The sequence below is a fragment of the Heptranchias perlo genome, chromosome 29 (genome assembly GCF_035084215.1).
Source record: "Heptranchias perlo isolate sHepPer1 chromosome 29, sHepPer1.hap1, whole genome shotgun sequence".
NCBI lineage: Eukaryota > Metazoa > Chordata > Chondrichthyes > Hexanchiformes > Hexanchidae > Heptranchias > Heptranchias perlo.
This window is the reverse complement of record NC_090353.1, coordinates 7,675,473-7,699,262: the sequence shown is the minus strand read 5'-3', so window position 1 is coordinate 7,699,262 and position 23,790 is coordinate 7,675,473. Positions and strand designations below refer to the sequence as shown.

At 45.7% G+C, this 23,790-nt stretch overlaps 1 protein-coding gene and 1 pseudogene across 3 annotated transcripts in view; both read left to right on the top strand.

Annotated features, from left to right (window-relative positions):
- palm1a (paralemmin 1a) overlaps window positions 1-23,790 on the top strand; it is a 228,253-nt gene that overhangs the window by 66,106 nt on the left and 138,357 nt on the right. For all 3 annotated transcript variants that reach the window (XM_067968053.1, XM_067968054.1, XM_067968052.1), the window contains exon 3: window positions 16,699-16,779. In XM_067968053.1, coding sequence (XP_067824154.1) covers window positions 16,699-16,779 — 81 coding nt within the window. The remainder of the gene's footprint in view (window positions 1-16,698; window positions 16,780-23,790) is intronic.
- Window positions 12,362-12,460, top strand: LOC137299815 (U6 spliceosomal RNA; annotated as a pseudogene).

The following is a 23,790-nucleotide window of genomic DNA, read 5'->3' as shown; positions in this document are numbered from 1 at the left end:
CAGCCGTCTGTTAGACTTGTCCCTTGCCCATAGACTGTCTCTGAGCTTTTGTACAGCAAGTTCCTGGAAATTAGAGACCCAAAACAGCCAGGTGCCCTCTACAGGGCATCTGGGACCTGTGTGAACAGAGCAGGCAACTGTGTATCTCCTTAACTGATCAGATTGAATCATTGTTAATAACTGCGCAGTCAGAACCAGGAAGTGTAAGTTACTGTAATGAATTCAACGTCAAATCAGGTGCAGAAAGCGAAATAAAGAAAGAGTAAGAAAGATTCAATTAAGACCCAGAGATAAAAGAGACAGAAAGACAAAGACAATAATTAAAATCTCAAGGAATGAGACTCCACACTTGTAAAAGTTAATTTTCAGTGCCAGAGAGGTTGGCTGGCTATAATTAAGACTTACCACATCATTTAAAGGGTACTTAGACTGGAATGGACAAGCCCTAAGTTTATTTGGCGAGCTTAGTCCGTTTTTATCAGGTAAGTGCAGGAACTTCACATCGTTCAATACGGAGCCAGATGGCGAGTTTTCACACAGTTTTTGGAGGAGCATCTCATCTTGGCTAGAAACTTCCAGATTTCCACGTTTAACTGCACGAGCGGTCGCCGGAAGTTACTGTCCGATTTGCACATGAATAACAGTGAGCGCTGTTAGCCTCACCGTCATTTTTACATCAAAATCCAGCCCATCATCTCACTAATGTATCCAAATAGCCAGTAACCCATCACACTTGGGGGACGTCTCACCTTTTATTCCCCATCTCCCAGCACCACTACCTCCATCCCTGGCTTGGGCAGCGTTCAATCTCCCTTACAGAACAAACATTCAGCTGCTCCATGCTATCTCATTCTAGCCTTTTCCCCCAGTGTAGGTGACGACGATGGTGACAGTGGGGGAAGGGGATGAAATTAGCCTTCAGCGGTGGTACAAAACGGCCAATAGCGAATCGGCGGCCGATCTTACATCACGCCCACTTTTCAATTGACTTCGACAGGCTGCCGATTCGCTATCGCCCGGATTGCACTACCAACGAAGACCGATTTTCATCCCCAATGACTCCTCCCCAACACCTGTCCTTTTAGTACTGTGCGAGTTGGTCTCTTTTTTACCTATATATACTTATACAGTCTTGTGTTCAATTTTTCTCTTTCTATGTGTCACAAAATGGTAAATAAAAGTGATAAAAGGAGATTCGAAATAGATTATCTGACTAGAAGATTAAACTAGACGATCTAACTGTTCCATCGAGCTAAAGGTTCAGCTCAGGACATGTGAGCACTTGTACTGTGACTCTCCTACTTGGGCCCTTTGTTAACTGCCTTCAGCTGGTTACTGGCCCTTGTTTTGATCTCAGAAGTAGGCCTGGGAATTGGAGACTAATTTAATCAGGGACGTGCTAACAGGCACATAAATAACTTCAATCCATTTCCTCCCCACAACCTTTAGACTTCCACAGAACAATGGTGAGGGGCATCTCAGTAATTTTACAGCAGATCTGTCGTTTGCCCCGTGAATTTCTCACCACTTTAAAATGCGAAGGAGCTCACTCAGTCCCCATCATTTCCTCTTTCACCAATCTGTTTGTTTCTCTGAACTCTTCCTTACCAGAGTCTACTTTGCGTTAATTTTTCGTCCCCCCCTCTCCTAGACGTCACTGATTCTTGCCTCCTCATCCCCAAAGTGCCATTTGAAATAATTTCATGGCATTTACAATCCTATTTTAGTCAAGAAAATGACACTGGCACAAAGTCTCACTTTGCTGACTCAGAAACAATTAGTCTGGAGATGAAGGCCTGGAGATGAAGAAAGATTAATTACTTTCTTATGGAGGCGACTGGGAATTAAATTAAGCTCGTGAATTTAGGGATAGCTGTTAAAGTGTGATACAGTGGTGGGCAAGATGCCAACCTGGAGCTGAAGGAGGGTGGCATGGAGGTGGGAGACAGTGGCAATGTGCATAAATGATTAATACACATTTTAAATCCCAATTGAAAGAAAAAATGGCTGACAGCTTTATAAAGAGGGAGGGTTTGATTCCCCAAGGCTTCTGAGCAGAATCTTTGTAGATAATCCCATATTTGGTTTCCAGCTATAGAATTTTAATTTAAGGGTTGCAGAATTAATATTCACAAGCCGTTCACAAAGCTTTTTAGACTCATAAATTGGCAGGAAATCAAACATTAATTGCGCAGAGCAATGTAAATGTCATTCTCCATTTCTCGTTGGCTTCCAGCCTGATGGGATGATTTTTCTTCACAATCCATGACAGGGAAAATGCATACAGCCCCATCCCATTCCCCTGTTTGGAGACAGTGATCCATCAGAAGGTTATGTTCTCCCTGTTCTTAGCAGGTTGGCTATGGTGGTGTAATGATTATGTTAGTGGATTAATAATCCAAAGGACTTGAGTTCAAATCCCACAATGGTAGGTTGAGACTTTGATTTCAGGGCCCAGATGTCAGGAGACTATTATACCATAGGGGTATCAGGTATGGTAGTGTCGTGGTTATGTTATTGAAATAGTAATCCAGAGAATGTGATTTCAAGTCCCACCATAGCAGGTTAAGAAATTGAATTTTTTTTTAAAAACTGATATCAGTAAAAGTAACCATGAAGCTGTCGGATTGTCGTAAAAACCCAACTGGTTCACTAATGTCCTTCAGGGAAGGAAACATGCAGTCCTTACCCAGTCTGGGCCTATTTGTGACTCCAGTCGCACATCAACATCAATGACTCTGAAGTGGCCTAGCAAGCCACTCAGTTGTATTAAAACGCTACCTGCAGTGGTTCAAGAAGAAGGCCCACCACCACCTTCTCAACTAGGGTTGGGGAATAAATGCTGACCTTGCCAGCGATGCCCACATCTCGAGAATGAATAAAAACAAAGGCCAAATCAGCCGCAGTGGTTTGCTCAAGAATGATCTTGGGTATTACAGTAGCATTACTGATATCTGAGAGGTCCGTTTCATCTAGGCCCCTTATCACTTAGAATGGCTTAGTCCAAGGATTCATGTTTTGATGCATATTTCAGAAGGCCGATTCCATTGATAAACAGTTTCCGGGGTGCCAGCTCCAAAGAGCACTGATCGTCCATGATTTCCTTCAAATGTCCAAATGTTTTGGGGGCCTATCGATTATCTGCATTCAATTCTTCCTTCCCATAATGAGGATGTTTTCCTGAATTTGAAGCAATGATGTAAATAGTTGGGATGTGACACTGAAACCAATCCACCAGCCCCACTCAGTGCCTGACTGTTTCTTGCCTCTTGTCATCTGGTCCTTAAAGGGGAAGCTTTCCTGAATGGAATCAATAGTCAATGTTAACAGGATTATTTTTTGATCACTTCTATGCCAGCCCACCTTTGCTTGATATCTAAGGTGGGTGTTTTTCTTTGGAGGAAGTATTCACTTTGCCTAATTTATTAGTTTCTCAGAAACAACTTGAAATTGACACGCCCAATTCCTGATTCTGATGGCTAGCAACTTCAGAAATAGAGACTTTTAACTTCCTATTGGAAGTTTTTTTTTGTGAATATATGAGTCCCTCTACGAGTCCATCCTCCACTCCCCAGGCCTCTATACCTGCCCCCCAAGTTTTGGACCACATGCAGATGAGAAGCTAAGCAGGTGGCCTGCGGGTTGTCTACCAGGTTTCTGCCAGAACCCGTCTAAAGCAGTGGGCTTGAAGGTGGACAACAGCTACCAAGTGATTGCTCCCTCTCTGATTTCCTTCTTCCTCCCAAACCCGCCACAAATGGGGTAGGGTGCTGGTCACCACTCACATCTCCTCACACCAGTGCGGTTCAGATTGGCAATGCAGCAGTGCACCCTCCCTCCGCCCTTTACCCTCACCCTCGGGGGTGTGATGCAGAGTGCCACAGTATTGCAAACCCCAATCTTATTGAAATATTTTAATATTAATTTATATTAAAAGATCCCACTGCACTATTTGATGATAGTTCATCCGATGTCCTGGCCAATATTTACCCCTCAACCAACATCACTAAAACAGATGATCTGGTCGTTGTCACATTGCTGTTTGTGGGATCTTGCTGTGCGCAAATTGGCTGCAGTGTTTCCTACATTACAACAGTGACCACACTTCAAAAAGTACTACAATGGTTGTAAAGTGTCTTGGGATGTCCTGAGGTTGTGAAAGCTGCGATATAGATAAAAGTTCCTTGTTTTTTATATTTCTGGTTCCTTTTCCTACATTCATTAACAACAGCCCTTGAAGAACTGTTCTTTGTCATTGGTCTGTGCTGCTATGCATTCCTCGGCTGACAGACCTGCTCCAGTTATTCCGCCCCCTCCCTCCTTGCACCACGAGAAGCGATTAAGCTCGGCAGCACGTCAAGATTGGAAACTCAATGAGGCTAGTTTTCTGCTTCACCACCTGGGCAGTAATCTGGCGGAGCGGATCGCCCGCCCGTTGGGGAACCCGCCCGATTTGCATGTCATCGTCACTTGGCAGTGAAGCTGAAAATTGCCCCCAGTGTGTTGAAAAATCACAGACACAAAGCCACATCCTGAATTGCTAATCTGAGCCACAGTACCGTCAGGAGATATGAGGGGAGAGCTGCCCCTTCCACATGTGGCACAGCAAAAAAAGATTTGCATTTCTATAGCATCTTTCACGACCTCAGGACATCCCAAAGCTCTTTACATCCAATGAAATACTTTTGAAGAGTAGTTGTAATGTAGGAAACACGACAGCCAATTTGACGTCAGCAAGGTCCCACAAACAGCAATGTGACAATGACCAGATAATCTGATTTAGTGATGTTGGTTCAGGGATAATATTGGCCAGGACACCGGGGAGAACTTCCCTGCTCTTCTTCAAAATGGAGCCATGGGATCTTTTACACCCACCTGAAAGGGCAATCAGGGCCTCTGTTTAACGTCTCATCCAAAAGACTACACCTCCAACAGTGCAGCACTCTCTCAGTACTGCACTCGGAGCATCAGCCGGGATTAGTGTGCTCAAGTCTCTGGAATTGGACTTGAACCCACAACTTTCTTGAACTCAAGAGTGCTACCACTGAGCCACAGCTGACAGCAGCAGGTTGAAGATCCGGCAATGCCAGTTGTCGACATGTTCTCCTCCGGATAATGTTGGATCTGCAAGAATTTTCCACAAACACTTGGTAAGAATTAACTGTGATCAGCAGATGTTCTGCGATGGGAACACCATGTGTGGACAGTCGAACTGTAAAAGAAAACCGTTGACTCTTTGCGAATGGTACCGGGTGTCTATGGGTGTTACCATTTATAGCTACCGGAGGCTCCACACCGATGCACCTGGAGAGTAGCTGCACATCTGAGGGAAAAATAATCTGTGAAAGGAATGAATTCTAACTGAGAAAACTACAACTCCCATGAACTTGTTTCCACCTTGAGACTGTGGAACACTCGCCCGTGCATGTGAAGTCAGGTATCAGGGGACAGCAATAGCAGTAATTAAAATCTAAATGTAAGTAAGGACCACTCTAGTTTATCGCCATCTATTTCTATTTTAATAACTTTGGCTGAATGTGGCCCATGTCAAGTGCCAGGATATCGGGCCAAGTTCACCATAGACAATGAGTTTGACACTCTATGATCCAGACACGCAAGAAAGCGTGCACTTGGCATAATTTAGATGTAAAATAATCTTAACAGCACCATTCTATATCATCGCACTAACGAGCAATGAGATTTAAAGGGACGCTCCCTTCATGAAGGAGCATTTGGCAAACCCTTGCATCGTCTCCATCACAAGAGATGTGATGGATTTTGGCACAATTTACATCATTGTGTTGCGTTAATCCCCTTGAACACGGGTTGAAATTTATAAGGACGTGGAAAGCTACATAATGAGTAAAGGTCCAATCAGCACATCATGCCAAGTCCTTCCACCACAACAACAACTTGCATTTATATAGTACCTTTAACATAGTAAAACAGCACAAGGCACTTCATAGGAGCGTTATCAAACAAAATTTCACACCGAGCTACAAAAGGACAGGAATTAGGACAGGTGACCAAAAGCTTGGTCAAAAAGGTACGTTTTAAGGAGCGACTGAAAGGAGAGAGAGGTGGAGAGGTATAGCAAGGGAATTCCGGAGCTTAGTGTAATAAATTGGATAGCTCGGTGGTGAAGAATACCAGAGCCTGGTCTTCAGTTGCTTCCAAGCCTTTATTCAAACCTTTATTCACAGAGCTCCACCTTACCCACATGGTGCACACGCTAGATAAGCTCTCTTATAATTGGATACAAGGGAGTCCCCAATTGATATGCACCACCTGAATACAGCTAACACGAAATGATAGAAATGACCTGGATACAATTAACACTTAGGGCAGAGACGGCTGAAGGCATGGCCGCCAATGGTGGAGCGAAGGAAATGGGGGGTGCACAAGAGTCCAGAATTGGAAGAATGCCGAGTTCTCAGATGGTTATAGGGTTGGACGGGGTCCACAGACCAGGCACAATCCACTCAATTGTGGATTCTATTCAAATGATTTAATCTTTTAAGGAACGTTCTATGAAAATTCTTACTGACTTTCACGTTAATCAAATAAAACTTTAAAATATTTTTTATTATATGCTGGCCTGAAGTTTTGCACAGTAGCTTCACGTTCCATGGACTATTTGATCATCTATCTCCTCACTTATCTCTGGAACCTACCATCAAATGGTAAAGTTGAAGGTTGAAACTATCGTGTATCTCCCTTGATGCCTCAGTGGTGCAATGGCACTACCAGTGTGATATTGGACCACGTTGGTCAGGAGTTTCTCACACTCAAACCCTGATCTTGGCCAAGGCAGCAGTTGGGGCACCACAGTTGGCCTCAGCACCCCTTAGTAGGGCAGGGAAACGTGACCCTGGGCTTCTGTTCGAGAGAGCCATCCAGTGAGCTGTGCTGGAAAGCGTCAGCTTGTGGACATTGGCAGCACTGCGTCCATTTCAAGCCCGAAAATGGGCCTCGGGAAAACTTCCACCCCAGTGCCTAAAGCAGAGAAGGAGAGAAATAAAAACCTAGGGAATAAACAGGAATGTTTGTTTAATGAAAGATACATAATTTTCCCTAAAATCCTGAGGTGGCCATCTCACAGACACCACTGAGGAAATTTATAGCGTGGTAACATTTTACATTGCAAATTTAATTTAAATAAATTGCAGGTGAGGAATGATATGCCATGCTGTGAAAGCCTCTTCTCAGTGTCCCAGGCAGCAGGCTGCCTTTGTAGTTTGAGAGTTAAGTGAACAGGTTGCGGAGGAAATCCTTTAGGCCATTCACTGTGTGTGTCTCAAGAGAGTTCTTAGAGAAATCCGGCCTAATAAGTGATATAATAAAGCTCAGAATATCACTTAGTTCTAGGCAACTTTTACTGGCTTGAAGCAGAAAAAAAACAGACATTTTTAGATCCCCGATCCACACCCAGTCTCATTAAGAAAGAAAAAAGTGACTCTGTTTTTCTCCCCGAGAGGAGCTGATTCATGCAGGGCTCCAATTCCTTCTGGTACTTCACCTCAGTGACCATTCATCAAGGGTGAGCCTAAAAAAACAAGGCCCTGAAATTCTGTGGGGTGTCCTGATGGTCTGCTGCTGTAACTCCAGCTGGAGACCAGCAGAGCTTCCAGGGTAATGGGGTAAACGGGTGGGAGACAACTTACACACACACCCCCATCCCTCACGTGGAATTACAGCAGGAGACCAATAGAACCCCTGGGCCCTCATGTCAGGGGGCTATTATACCACGGGGGCATCGGGTGGGGGGTACGGTAGTGTAGAGTGTAGTGGTTATGTTACTAGACTAGTACTTCAGAGAACCTGAGTTTAAATCCCACCGTGGCAGTTTGAGAATTTGAATTCAGTTGGAAAAAAAAATCTGGAAATTAAAATTTGTTATCAGTAAAAGTGACCATGAAACTGTCAGGTTGTCTTAAAAACACAACTGGTTTACTTGAAAGATAAAAAAAACTTGGATTTATATAGCACCTTAAACAACATCAGGATGTCCCAAAACAATTGCCAATTAATACCTTTCAAATGTAGGAAACATGGTAGCGAATTTACATACAGCAGCAATGTGATAATGACCAGATAATCTGTTTTAGTGATGTTGGTTGATTGATACAAATAATGCCACAGGATCTTTTATATTCACCTTAGAGGGTAGATGGGGCTTTACTTTAACATCTAATCCAAAAGATGACACCCTCAGTACTGCATTGGAGTATCAGCTTAGATTATGTGCTCAAATCTTTGGAGTGAGGCTTGAACTCAAACCTTCTTGACTCAGAGGCAAGACCGCTACCAACTGAGTCATGGCTAACATATCCTTTAGGGAAATGTAAGGAATCTTACAACACCAGGTTATAGTCCAACAATTTTATTTTCATTTGATTTTAAAATAAAATTGTTGGACTATAACCTGGTGTTGTAAGATTCCTTACATTTGTCCACCCCAGTCCATCACCGGCATCTCCACATCATATCCTTTAGGGAAGCAAACCTGCCATCCTTATCCAATCCGATATATGTGACTCCAGTCCCACATCAACATGGTTGACTCTTAACTGCCCTCTGAAGTGACCCGGCACTTTGGCCCACCTTCACATTCTCAGGGCATCCAGGGATCAGCAATAAAAGCCGGCTTTGCCAGCGATGCCCACATCCCAAGAATGAATTAAAAAAAACCTCTCCTCAGCCGATCTAACATAAGAACATAAGAAATAGGAGCAGGAGTAGGCCAATCGGCCCCTCGAGCCTGCTCCGCCATTCAATAAGATCATGGCTGATCTGATCCTAACCTCAAATCTAAATTCATGTCCAATTTCCTGCCCGCTCCCCATAACCCCTAATTCCCTTTATTTTTAGGAAACTGTCTATTTCTGTTTTAAATTTATTTAATGATGTAGCTTCCACAGCTTCCTGGGGCAGCAAATTCCACAGACCTACTACCCTCTGAGTGAAGAAGTTTCTCCTCATCTCAGTTTTGAAAGAGCAGCTCCTTATTCTAAGATGATGCCCCCTAGTTCTAGTTTCACCCATCCTTGGGAACATCCTTACCGCAAACATCTACACACACACGCACTTCCAGCGGGCGTTGTTGGGGAATGAAGAGCAGCAGGAACTGCGGCCAATATTCCTCTCCCCAGCCCAAGACAGGTACTAAAGCTTTGGAAGAATAATTAGGTAGTACTGGGCATCAGTGACCTACCTCATCCCCTCTCCCTCCAACCTCTGAGAGCAGCTGGTTCAACACAGACTGGAGACCCAGGCTGGGGGCCTTCCTGGCCCATAAGGTTCAGCTACTCACTGGTTCAGTGCACTGAAGTGTTAATCGAGATTACAACCATTTACTTCTGGCATTAATCCATTGACAAACTTCAGTATGACTGATAACCCCACTCAACAAAATTACTTTGATCAACTGGCTCCATTTTTACATCTATTTATAACAAAACTTGTAAATAAGGATAGAGTGTCACCTCCTGATGCTGTAATATTTCATCTTTATAAATAATGGACAGTAAAAGAATAAATACAACTTGGCTATTAATGCTGGCTTTTATGCGATGATAGTTAGTCCAATGAGTTCAGTTGCCCAGTGCACTGTGGAATGTGTATCTGCAGATGTTGATACAAGGTGCAATCTAAATAACTACAGTTAATTGTATCCATATGATTTATATCAATCAGTGTTCATTGTATTCAGGTGGTGTGTATCAATTGGGGAAATTAGGGACTCTCTTGTATCCATTTATATGAGAGCTGATCTAGGGGGTGCACCATGTGGGTAATGTGGATCTCTGTGAATAAAGGCTTGGAAGCAACTGAAGACCAGGCTCTCGTATTCTATCCTTCACCACCGGGCTATCCAGTTTTTGTCATCTACAGTTTATCCCTCCCCCACCCCCCCATTTCCTCCCCTCCTTTCCTGACTGCTGTTGAGGGAGAGTTCCAGAAGTACTCCAAAACCTCACCCCAAGTGGCCATTTTTTCACGTGTAAGCAATGTCAACGGGCATTGGCAGATTACTTAACGATGGTGGCGGGGGGAGGGGGAGGCATTACAACCAAGACCCAAACCTGTGCTCACCTGCTGTCTATCGAGAGGCGCCTTCCAGCAGCGGTCATGGGACAGCGACCAGCCCAAGAAATCGAGCTGATTGTTCTTCTCCTTATCCCGGGAGTGCTAAGGCTAATTGTCGAGCCTATACTGAAGCCCCAGCTGAGATCAGTTAACTCAGCACAGACCTGGAACCCTCCTGGTTTGTATATCCCAGTAACACACCGGGTGATGCATTTACACATGAACCCACCTGGGGAGCTCACAGTCCCTACAACATAGCAACTGTTAGAATCAACACGATGCGTTCTGTATAATAAAGTGCTTACAATTAGAATATATCTGCATTGTTACAATGAATACAGTTGCTATAAATATACATGGCCAGAAACCCCTAGGTATGTGGGGGGCACGTTGACAGTGGAATTGGGGTGGCTGAGCAGAATTTGGAGTGGGACCTGGTTTGGTCATTGGTAAATCCCACCAGAAGTGGGGATGGGCTCCTCCTGGGTTCAACACCTCCACCCCCTCCCCCCCAGTTTCACCTCCATCACCTCGATGCTAAGTACATCCTCATGGTGCTAGGATCAGACCACATCAGAGGTGGGCCCTCAGCTGCGTCCAATGGCGGTTTCCTAACGGCAAGTGATTGACATCAAGAAAGTGCCGACTTTAAATTTGAGAAAACGTGGACCTTTTCCTTGGAGGGCGTGACCTTCCTCATGACAGTGCGGAAAGGGCGCGGCCTCAAAACTCCTCCCCTTCCCACTGAAGTGGACGCCATAGCAACGCTGCGAATGATACGGGTCCTGAATGCAGACGATCTTTGACCCCAGGATTGGGACGGGGTCAGACAGTCAGCGGACTGGCAGACAGAAGTCCCGCCCTGTTACACTTCCAGCATTGGGGCAGGATAGCCCCAGGAATATCAGGCCTGCAGACAATACTGTTCCAATAGATTCAGTTAAATTAAGTTCCTTTATCTCTAATCTATGCTCGCTCATTAAAACTTCACCATCAGATCAACGTAGATATCAGCCTAGACATGACAGACGTCTGTAGTGGGCAGACGCTCAGCTAATTCATATGACATTCCTCTCTGTCTGCACTTACCTATTCATTTGAAATGGGCTAACACCTCCGTTAGAAAAGTGTCATCCAAACACAGTGAGCATCCTCCAGTGGTGGCACTAGGTTTGGCCGACTGGGGAAAGGGGAGGGAGTCGAACTCGAGGTTTGGCTGACAAGGCAGGAAGTTTACCCTCATCATTAACTTAGTAGCTTCTTCAAAAAATTCCATCAGAGTAGTAAGACATGGCCTTCTTTTCCGGATGCCTTGTTGGGTGTCCCTGATAAGGCCTTCTCTATCAAAGCGGTCATATAGGGCATCTCTTATGATACCTACGAGCATCTTACCTATTACTTAAGTCAAGTTAATGGACCTACAGTTACCCAGTTCTGCCTCATTTGGAACTATGTTATCCTTCCAGTCTGAGGGAAAAGTTCCCGGCTCCAGCGAGTTATTACAGATACAGGCAAGGGACTCGCATGACACCTGGCACATTTCTTTGAGGACCCTCGGGTGGCTATCATCTGGGCCAGCAGCCCGATCTAAAGGTTCTTTATTCCGTCTAAGACGATATCCTTTATTTTAATATTAACAATTTTACTGTTAACAGCTTCAAAGTGACGACTGATACAAAGCACTCATTTGGTAACTCTGCCACACCCTCAAGAGCCCCTTCTAATCTGTCCTAGAGAATCTCTTAATGACCCAATACAGTCTTTGATGGTCTTCTGACGCTTAACGTAGCTAAAAAGGTTTTTCCCATTGCTACTATCCTTTTTCCTGTCAATCTCTTAGCTGATCTAATAGCAGCCTTAGTTTCCTTTAATTGTTCGTGGTGCTAGCATTTGTTTTCCTGGGAATTATCTACTTTTAATCTATGAGAACATTTTTGTTTAATGCTTATTTGTCTTTGTTCATGTCTGGTCAGCCACCTTGGCTAATTCTTATCACACACCCTTCTTCTTAATTTTAAGACGTACACGGCTGCTACGTGTTCTAATTCACTCTTAAAGATGTGCCCTTTATATTCGGATTATACATCAGTCGTATCTCTAACTAGTAGGGTCGACCAATTGAACTGTTTCAAGTCTTCTGCCATTTTATTAAAGTTAGCTCTTTTAAAATCCAGAATTAACTGTAGATTCTCAGTGCCTTTGGTTCTGCCAGCCAATTGGAACCATGCAATATTATGGTCACTATTTCCAGAATATAATTTAGAAGATCACAAGGTAATTACAGATATACTAAAATTGGAACGATACCAAGAAAATTCCATGGCCCCTACACAAGGATGACATGCAGTTTCGTGAAACCTTCCATCTTTTGCAAAACTCATGTTCCAAAATGCAGATAAGGAAAGCCATTCATTCCCTCATTGCAGCAACCAATTGTTTCTTAAATGAAATAGAATTTACAGCACAGCACAGAAATAGGCCATTCGGCCCAACAGGTTTGTGCGGGTGTTTACGCTCCACATGAGCCTCCTCCCACCTTACTTCAATTCACCCTATCAACATATCCTTCCATTCCTTTCTCCCTCATGTGTTTATCTAGCTTCTCCTTAAATGCATCAATGCTATTTGCCTCAACTACTTCTTGTGGTAGCGAGTTCCACATTCTAACCGGTCTCTGGGGAAAGAAGTTTCTCCTGAATTCCCTATTGGATTTATTAGTGACTGTCTTATATTTGTAGCCCCTAATTTTGGATTCCCCACAAGTGGAAACATTTTCTCCACATCTACCCTATCAAACCCTTTCATAATCTTAAAGACCTCTATCAGGTCACCCCTCAGTCTTCTCTTTTCTAGAGCCCTAGCCTGTTCACCTTCTCCAGTGCCTCTATATCCCTTTTATAATATGGAGTCCAGAACTGTGCACAAATAATCGCACGGTTTTGGTCTCTTCTGCTCTCCTGACATCCATTCCACATGTTGATCGCTCTTTGTGTGAAGAAGAACTTCCTGTCCTCAGTCCTTAACTTAACTTTTGTAAGTTTGAACCTGGGGCCCCTCTCCTCGTTTAGTTTGAAGTAATTTTCCAGATTTATTTCTCCCATCCCTCCATAACATCCCCTCTCAGTTGCCTCCTTTTCAGGCTGAAAATCCCAAGGGGTAGATTTTAACGGGTCCAGAATCAATGATGTGAGACCAGTGCGCTCCCGAACCTAGAGGCCCAAGGATCGATGGAAATGGATCTTCAGGCCTCATCGGCAAGCTCGGTGCGAGCTACCAGCACTGGTCGGGCCTCCACAGGCAGCAGCCGGTGAGGCAGACGGCCCGTGGCTAAGTCCCGGGGTGGGGGGGGGGGGTTGGAGGACGCTAGGTGGGAGTGATCGCAACTCCTGTGGAGTCGGGTTGGGGTGGGGGGGTCTGGAGCACGCTAGGTGGGAGTGATCGCAACTCCTGTGGAATCGGGTTGGAGTCGGGGAGGGGGGAGGACTCCTGATCCTCTGGCTCCGCAGAAACGTTTTTTGTAAAAATTTATTTCAACCTACCTGTATTTTGCAGTCGGGGGGAGCCACTGAAGAACCCTGAGCAGGTCAGACCCAGAACCTGCTTTGCTCATCGGTGACTAATTTATGATGGGGGCCCCTCAACAGGCGTTGAGCCCCTAATTCACATATTTAAGGCACCCTAACAGGGTCGGACACCTAAAAAATAAGTCCGATAAATTTAGCTGTGGGACCAAATCCTGCACAGTTTGGGCACAGGCTGTCCCATTGTTACGTTGGTACACTGTGTGCCCGTTTTACGTCCGAAAACCGGGTGCCACGCATACCAATTTCCACCCGCAAGTCTCTCCCCAGTTCTTTCCTCATAACTCAGACCATTGACACTGGGATGAGCCTGCTGGATCTTCTCTGCACTGCCCCAGTGTGGAATGTCTCCCTTGCGTCTTGATAACCAGAACTGGACACAGGGCTCAATTATAGAAAATATCATAGAATCATAGAATGGTTACAGCACAGAAGGAGGCCATTTGGCCCGTCGAGTCCGTGCCGGCTGTCTGAAAGAGCAATCCAGCTAGTCCCACTCCCCTGCCCTTTCTCAGTAACCCTGCAATTTTTTCCCTTCGAGTACTTATCCAATTCCTTTTTGAAAGCCACGATTTAATTCTGCCTCCTGTACTTTGAAACCGTCCAATTATTAAACACATTCCCATTTCCAGTGACATAAAAGGACAAAGGTCCTTCATGTTGAGTTGAATGGGGCAGAGTGATAAGGGAGATCAGATCCACTGGAACAGAGCAGTCTTGTTGAAATATGAAAACTGCCAAGAACATGCTAATATTTATTTCAAAGGTATCAAGAGGCTGGGAATTTTCAGATGTAATGTACACAAATCCCATTTTGTAAAGCGGCCTTCATTTGAGGTTTGAAAGATTGGAGAAATTTGAGCTCAATGGCTTCTTTCAGCCTTTTGGAGAGCAGGCCTGTGGTGTTCAGAGGACTGAACGATTGTTTAAAGGGGTATTGTCATCACGCTAACTAATGGTTGGCTTTGAAGAGAGTTTAAAGTGCTGCTGTTATTATTTCAGGCCACAGGTGGGTCGAGGCCTCCCATAGAGGCCAAGGGTTCCGATCTTTGCATGCTGACCCTACGGTCCCATTACCACCCTTACTTCAAGCCCACCACTGCTGAAACCCTTGTCCAAACTTTCGTTGCCCCCAAGACTCAACTTCCTTGAAAGGCTATTCTCCCGCCCACCCATCGCCACCCTACATAAACTCCAACTCATAGGAACAGGAGGAGGCCATTCAGCCCCTCGAGCCTGTTCTGCCATTCAATTAGATCATGGCCGATCTGTACCTCAACTCCATTCCCCCAACTTTGCTTCATATCCCTTGATCCCCTTACCCAACAAAAATCTATCGATCTCAATCTTGAAAGCTCCAATTGTCCCAGAATCCACAAGCTTTCAGGGCAGAGAGTTCCAAATTTCCACTACCCTTTGTGTGAAAAAGTGCTTCCTGATTTCACTCCCGAACGGCCTAGCTCTAATTTTGAGATTATGTCTCCTTGCCCTTGATTCCCCCACCAGAGGAAATAGTTTCTCCGTGTCTATCCTATTAAATCCTTTTAGCATTTTAAATACCTCGATCAGATCACCCCTTAATCTTCTAAACTCAAGGGAAATGCAAGCCAAGTTTATGCAACCTGTCCTCGTAATTTAACCCTTTTAGCCCCGGTATCATTCTGGTGAATCTGCGCTGCACCCCCCTCCAAGGCCAATATATCCCTCCTGAGATGCAGTGCCCAGAACTGAACGCAATACTCCAGATGGGGTCTGACCAAGGGCTGTACAACTGAAAGATAACTTCCTCCCTTTTGTAATCCTCGAGATAAAGGACACCATTCCGTTAGCCTTTTTGATTGCTTTTTGTAGCTGTCCACTGGCTTTTAATGATTTGTGCACTTGAACCCCTAAATCTCGCTCCTAATTTCTCACCATTTAGAAAATACTCTGAATCATCTTTCATCCACATCACTGTTGTCCACATCCTCTCCTGCAACAAGCATTGGGGAGGGGGTTGGGGGGAGGGATTTTAATCCACCCTGGCCCGGTGAGAATGGGGCGGCGCGCAGTTAAAATAGTTGAGCAAAAACCTACCCCTTTGTTCCAGGCCAATTCTCGCCCGCCACCACCTTAACTAGGCTTTTTTTGTAGGCGGACGAGGTGCCCACCCGACTCAGGCAGAAGCCTCATGCAAATCGTGGTCCTATGATGTAAACCTGATTTTAACGGCCTACTGACAGTGAAACATGAGCAGAGAAGAAGAGGAAGTCCTCTAAAGCAAGTCAGAAACTTTCCTTAGTGGGGCCAGGAGGATCAGGAGAAACAGAATATCTGGATCTCTGCTGCCCCGGGTTCTCCCTCCTTCCCCGCTTGAAAATGACCCTGATCCCCCCGCGATTTACCTTGGTGCTGTCCGGCGGCCTCCGGACACTGAGATTTCGACCTACCCCTCTCAGCTGACTAATGTAACTGAGGCCCGGGAGTTAAAATAGCCCAGGCCTCATACTGATGATTTCGGGTGGGTTCGATGCCCGTCTCCCACCCAAAACTCGCTCCGAGTTAAAATCCCAACCTGTCCCCCAGCTTTTACCCACCCACTGGCTTTCTGCCCCCAGTCCATTGATGAGAGAGGGAAAATTGTCTGGTTATGGGGGAGAGGCGGGAGAGGAGGGGGAACAAGAGGATGAGCTAGAACCAATAAATATATGTCAATGTTACTCAGAATTTCCTGTAACTGTTAAGTTTTTTTTTAAACTAACACTATCTTGTTTAAGCTTTAGTGATATTTGTCGGAGCAAAAAATATATAAAACTGAAGTATTGCTTTGAGTAATTCATAACCCCCTCTATGAACATCCATAATTAAGAATTCACTGCATCAATGCATGAGGCATTTTGAAACCAGAAGATAGGCACGGGCTCCACCTTCTGATAGACCATTTAGGATGTTCTGTTATCATGAAAAGAGAGGCCGGGGATCGAGCTCGACAGTAAGAAATATTCGGGAAGTGCTCTGAACTGATCTGTTCCGACTCTCTCGTTCTCAGGAGAAGAGAAAGCGGCAGACAGAGATCGAGAACAAGAAACGGCAGCTGGAGGACGAACGACGGCAGCTTCAGCACCTGAAGGTATGTCTCCTTCCGCAAATGAATGGCCAGTAGTTTGGTCATTAAGTTTGGGACTCGGGCAAATACCGGCAGCACCACGAAAGTGGTCATGAAAATATCCTTAAGTGTTAATCATTTCAGGGGAATACTCGTACTCTGCTCTGTTTACTGTATTTGCTTGGCTGCATTAAGTGATCATGAAACTGTTAGACTATTGTAAAAACCCAACTGGGTGGACATCATTCATGTCCGAGTCTTGACGATGAATATTAACAAGTTGTTTAATGGCTGGGCCCGATTCTGCCCTCACTCGATGTCCATACACTCACTCCTCCACTAGAGCCCTTTGGTTAGAGATCGGGGATAGAGTTTCCGCTTTGGGTGTAATCAGTAATTGGGCGCAAATTGCACCCGAAATGGCGCCAATCAGGTTAGAGTTCAAGCTTCCGCTAAAATGCATTTACACAGTTACAAAGGTAAAATCTCCCATGAACCAGCACAATCCGGCAGCTTCATAGAGTGTAATCATTTATTTTGTCTTCTTTGCAATAAAAAATATTGATTGATGTATTTAAGGGCGGTGACCTGGTGCAGTTTTATTCACACAGCTGAAAATGGGTTTATCACCAAAACTAAGCATTTTAATAAGGGACCAGTCCTCCGCCTGTGAGTAACCTGATTTTAAATCACTGAAAATGACTTATTAAAACTATACTGAACCATTTACTACTTTCCTTAGTGTACACTAGTCAGTTTCTTAGTAAATTGAATATGTTTTAATATGTAACAATGTTTAAAACGTGCCTACTGGTGCCTGTGCACCTAAGAAAATGAGCTTAATTTGAAGACTCTCCTCGAACGGCCACAATTGGCGGAAATTCATTATTACACAGCGAGTGGTTAGGATCTGGAATGCACGGCCCGAGGTGGTGGGGGAGGCAGATTCAATCATGGCCTTCAAAAGAGAACTGGATAAGTACCTGAAAGGAAAAAATTTGCAGGGGTACGGGGATAGGGCGGGGGAGCGGGACTAGCTGGATTGCTCTTGCATAGAGCCGGCACGGACTCAATGGGCAGAATGGCCTCCTTCCGTGCTGTAATCTTTCTACGACTGCCCCTGATGCCAGGGAAGCTCGAGTGGGCGCGGTTATATCGCAGTCACAGGTAGTGCCCTGGTCCCGACACATACAGGGCATCACTTGTAGAGTATGAACTCGCCCTTTTGGGGGAACAGGCTCGAGGGGCTGAATTGCCTAGTCCTGTTCCTATGTTCCTAATATTGTCCTCTGCTTGCAATGCTCCTGAGAAAGTCAGCAGTGAATATAAAACCATTAGCAAAATATACATCTGTTTTTGAGTACACCACAGCTGTGTACGGTAATGGTCAATGATTCTCTGCAGTTACTTATTGGAAAGCTTGTTCTAAGTGTATAACTGGGAGCTTTGTTGAATGGAATGGTAATGCGACACTTAATAGATGCACAGTGCTCATTAAAGCAACGTTTCATCGACCCTGCTCTACTTTTCAGTTAGTAATCTGTTAATTAGACATCTAAATGCAACACCTGGGCTGATTGCAGCCGAACTGGTCCAAACCTGGTTCTCCCCGACAGGACTGGACCTTTAAATGAAACCAGAGAGTTTTAGAAAGGCACAGCCAGTTGCAATTAGCTTCAATAAGCGTTTTCTGACACATAAGATTTCATGCATACTTGTGTCAGCAAATAGTTAGGGTTCTTGGGATTCAGACTTAAAGCCGGCCAGGTGGCTCAGAGGGTGGATGCACCGCCTGGTGTGGTACTGCGGCCCGGTGGCTCAGAGGGTGGATGCACCGCCTGGTGTGGTACTGCGGCCCGGTGGCTCAGAGGGTGGATGTACCGCCTGGTGTGGTACTGCGGCCCGGTGGCTCAGAGGGTGGATGCACTGCCTGGTGTGGTACTGCAGCCCGGTGGCTCAGAGGGTGGATGCACCGCCTGGTGTGGTACTGCGGCCCGGTGGCTCAGAGGGTGGATGCACTGCCTGGTGTGGTACTGCAGCCCGGTGGCTCAGAGGGTGGATGCACCGCCTGGTGTGGTACTGCGGCCCGGTGGCTCAGAGGGTGGATGCACCGCCTGGTGTGGTACTGCGGCCCGGTGGCTCAGAGGGTGGATGTACCGCCTGGTGTGGTACTGCAGCCCGGTGGCTCAGAGGGTGGATGCACTGCCTGGTGTGGTACTGCACTCTGCAAACTAGGAGGTGCCGTGTTCAGTCTGCGTTGAATTGGATGGTATTGGCCAGGAGAGAAGTGGGACTCAGGTTGCCAACCCTCCAGGATTGTCCTGGAGCCTCCTGGAATTAAAGGCTAATCTCCTGGACACTGCAACACAGAAGAAATATCACAGGGGCATTGAAAATTTGTGTGTTTTTTTTTTCATTTTCTTTGAATACTTTTGTTTATTAGTTACAAAAATATTGGAGATGGGTGGGGGGGTGGGAAGAAAGCTTGTTTGACCGGGCGAGGTGGATAGAGGTGGGAGGTCAAGTGATGACATCTTCAGGAATTTGTCCATCCAGAGTTGGCAACCCTGAGTGGGACGCTATAGTTCAGCTCAAGGGTCCGGGGTGGGGGCAGGGGAGGGGTAGGGATTTAACCGGGATTCTGGCTGTGAAACGCCATCCAGTGACTCCTGCTTCTAAATGCACAATGGCAGACATTGGGTGAGGGAAGTAGTGGGCTTGGGTGAGGTAACCCTCACAGTCGAATATCTTGGTGACACTGTCTAAACTCACACACGAACGTTGACCAGTTGAGCGCAGTGTCAGTTGCTGGCGCTCACGGATTGAACACAAGAACATAAGAAATAGGAGCAGGAGTAGGCCATACGACCCCTCGAGCCTGCTCCGCCATTCAATAAGATCATGGCTGATCTTCGACCTCAACTCCACTTTCCCGCCTGATCCCCATATCCCTTGATTCCCTTAGTGTCCAAATATCCAACGATCTCAGTCTTGAATATATTCAATGACTCAGCATCCACAGCCCCCTGGGATAGAGAATTCCAAAGATTCACAACCCTCTGAGTGAAGAAATTCTTCCTCCTCTCAGTCCTAAATGGCCAACCTCTTATCTTGAGACTATGCCCCCTAGTTCTAGACCCTCCAGCCAGGGGAAACAGCCTCTCAGCATCTACTTTGTCAAGCCCTCTAAGAATTTTATACCCGTCACCCCTCACTCTTCTAAACTCCAGAGAGTATAGGCGCATTCTATTCAATCTTTCCTCATAGGACAACCCTCTCATCCCAGGAATCCCAACTTACAACCAAATGGAAATGACAGGCAGGAAAAAGTTGGTCCATCAAGCCTGCCCCAACTCATGATGCCTGGAGCCAGGTCCAGATGCTTCCCTCCCACCAGATCCCAGCCCCATTCTCACCCGTGCCCCCCCCCCACCAACTCCCCCACGGCCACGCAATCTCCTGGGAGAGGCAAAAATCCCAGAGCCAATAAAGGAAAAAACTCTGGAAAATTCCTTCCCCTCCCCCCCCCCCCAGGCAATCGAAACCCAGTCCAGGAGATGACATGGACCATGTGTACATTAACTATTAATCTATTTATCTTCTATATGATGCAATCTCTGCCCCAGCCAAGAACCTGTCCAGCTCCCAGCCTGTATGGAGGAGGAGGAGGAATATGGGGAGAAAATCAGAAGAGACACATGGAAAAAAACACCAGAAATAAAACTCACTTCAGACATTGAGGGGCACTGAGATTATGCGTCCACCAGTCCCGGGGAATGGTAGAAGCAAAGATACAAGAGAAGACTCCTAACTTTCAGCAGATTTCAAGGCTCCGATTTTAATCGCGGGTCGGGATCTGTCCATGCAGGAGGCCCGGGCGGGCAGCAAGCTCACATGTGAGGCCCAGAGAGATTTTACCGCTCGGGCCTGATTTAAATATTCAGGAGCCCAATCCCTGCCTGAACCTGGTGGGAATCAGTGCCTGGATGGCAGGCCGGAGTAAAAATTCGGGCGGCAGGAGGCTGTTGCCTGGGACCTGCCGGGGTTGGGGGTGGGGGCAATCACGCTCGGTTGGGGAGGGGGGTGCAGAGACAGTCCTTGAGGGGCCCAGAGGAGAACTCCTGCACCTCCTGTCCCACAAGGAAAGTAAAAAGATAATTTAAAACTTACCTTACTGGGCCTCTTCTGGGCCCTCGATCCAGCTCCTGGCAGGGTTGGCCAGTCAGGGAAGCCGTCACTGCTCCCCAGCTCAGGCCACCAGTTAAAATAGTCGATCCAACACCAATTACATCATCGGAGCACCATTTGCATATTTAAAGAGGATCTCACCGGCTTGAACCGGGTGTCTTTGCCGCTTGTAATTTGAAATTGGTCAGTCGGCCAGATGGGGGCAGGAACGGAGTTGGTAAGTCCCCCCACTCCATTTTAACTGCCCCACCAGCTGGGTTTTCTCCAGGTGGGGGAGGGAGGTGGTGGAGTTAAAATCCTTGTCCAGGTCCCTAAGAGATAGTAGGCTTCGGGGAACAAAACTTATTGGACAGATTTCCAATGGTTGTTAAACAGTTTACAAGGACGTTTTTATTTTGCAAATGATTTAAGCTTTTACGTGTTTGTTATCATAGAATCATAGAAAGGTTACAGCATGGAAGGAGGCCATTCAGCCCATTGAGTCTATGCTGGCTCTATGCAAGAGCATTCCAGCTATTCCCACTCCCCCGCCCTATTCCCTGCAAATTTTTTCCTTTCAAGTGCTTATCCAGTTCCCCTTTGAAGGCCATGATTGAATCTGCCTCCAGGCAGTGCATTCCAGACACTAACCACTCGCTGTGTAAAAAAGTTTTTCCTCATGTCACCTTTGGTTCTTTTGCCAATCACCTTAAATCTATGTCCTCTGGTTCTTGACCCTTCCGCCAATGGGAACAGTTTCCCTCTATATACTCTGTCTAGACCCTTCATGATTTTGAATACCTCTATCAAATCTCCTCTCAACCTTCTCTGTTCCAAGGAGAACAACCCCAGCTTCTCCAGTCTATCCATGTAACAGAAGTCCCTCATTCCTGGAATCATTCTAGTAAATCTCTTCTGCACCCTCTCTAAGACCTTCACATCTTTCCTAAAGTGCGGTGTCCAGAATTGGACACAATACTCCAGTTGTGGCCGAACCAGTGTTTTATAAAGGTTCATCATGACTTCCATACTTTTGTACTCTATGCCTCTATTTATAAAGCCCAGGATCCCGTATGCTTTTTTAACCACTTTCTCAACCTGCCCTGCCACCTTCAATGATTTGTGCACATATACCCCCAGATCTCTCTGTTCCTGTACCCCTTTTAGAATTGTGCCCTTTAGCTTATATTGCCTCTCATCATTCTTCCTACCGAAACGTATCACTTTGCATTTTTCTGCATTAAATTTAATCTGCCACGTGTCTGTCCATGCCACCAGCCTGTCTATATCCTCTTGAAGTCTATCACTATCCTCCTCACTGTTCAGTAAACTTCCAAGTTTTTTGTCATCTGCAAATTTTGAAATTGTGCCCTGTACACCCAAGTCCAAGTCATTAATATATATCAAGAAAAGCAGTGGTCCCAGCACCGACCCCTGGGGAACACCACTGTACACCTCCCTCCAGTCCAAAAAATAACCATTCACCACTACTCTCTGTTTCCTGTAACTTAGCCAAATTTGTATCCATGCTGCTACTGACCCTGTTATTCCGTGGGCTTCAATCTTGATGACAAGCCTATTATGCGGCACTTTATCAAATGCCTTTTGAAAGTCCATATACACCACATCAACCACACTGCCCTCATCGATCCTCTCTGTTACGTCATCAAAAAACTCTAAGTTAGTTAAACACGATTTGCCTTTAACAAATCCATGCTGGCTTTCCCTAATCAATCCACACTTGTCCAAGTGACTGTTAATTCTGTTCCTGATTATTGTTTCTAAAAGTTTCCCCACCACCGACGTTAAACTGACCGGCCTATAGTTGCCAGGTTTATCCTTACACCCTTTTTTGAACAAGGGTGTAACATTTGCAATTCTCCAGTCCTCTGGCACCACCCCTGTATCTACGGATGTTTGGAAGATTATGGCCAGTACCTCCACAATTTCCCCCCTTACTTCCCTCAGCATCCTAGGATGCATCCCATCCAGACCGGGTGACTTATCTACTTTAAATACAGCCAGCCTTTCTAGTCCCTCCTCTTTATCAATTATTAGCCCATCCAGTATCTCAACTACATCTTCCTTTACTGAGACTCTGGCTGCATCTTCTTCCTTGGTAAAGACAGATGCAAAGTACTAATTTAGTATCTCGGCCATGCCCACTGCCTCCATGAGTAGATCTCCTTTTTGGTCCCTAATCGGCCCCACCCCTCCTCTTACTACCCAATTACTGTTTACATGCCTGTAGAAGACTTTTGGATTCCCTTTTATGTTGGTCACTAGTCTATTCTCATACTCTCTCTTTGCCCCTCTTATTTCCTTTTTCACTTCCCCTCTGAACTTTCTATATTCAGCCTGGTTCTCACTTGTGTTATCAACCTGACATCTGTCATATGCCCCTTTTTTCTGTTCATCTTACTCTCTATCTCTTTTGTCATCCAGGGAGCTCTGGCTTTAATTGCCCTCCCTTTCTCCCTCATGGGAATGTACCTAGACTGTACCCGAACCATCTCCTCTTTAAAGGCCGCCCACTGTTCAATTACAGTTTTGCCTGCCAATCTTTGATTCCAATTTACCCGGGCCAGATCTAGTCTCATCCCACTGAAATTGGCCCATCTCCAATTGAGTATTTTTACTTTAGAGTGGCCCATGTCCTTTTCCAAAGCTATTCTAAACCTTTTGATACTATGACCGCTGTTCTCTAAATGTTCCCTCACTGATACTTGCTCCACTTGGCCCACCTCATTCCCCAGAACCAGATCCAGCAATGCCTCCTTCCTCGTTGGGCCGGAAACATACTGATCAAGAAACTTCTCCTGAACACACTTCAAAAATTCCTCCCCTCTTTTCCCCTTTTGTTATTAC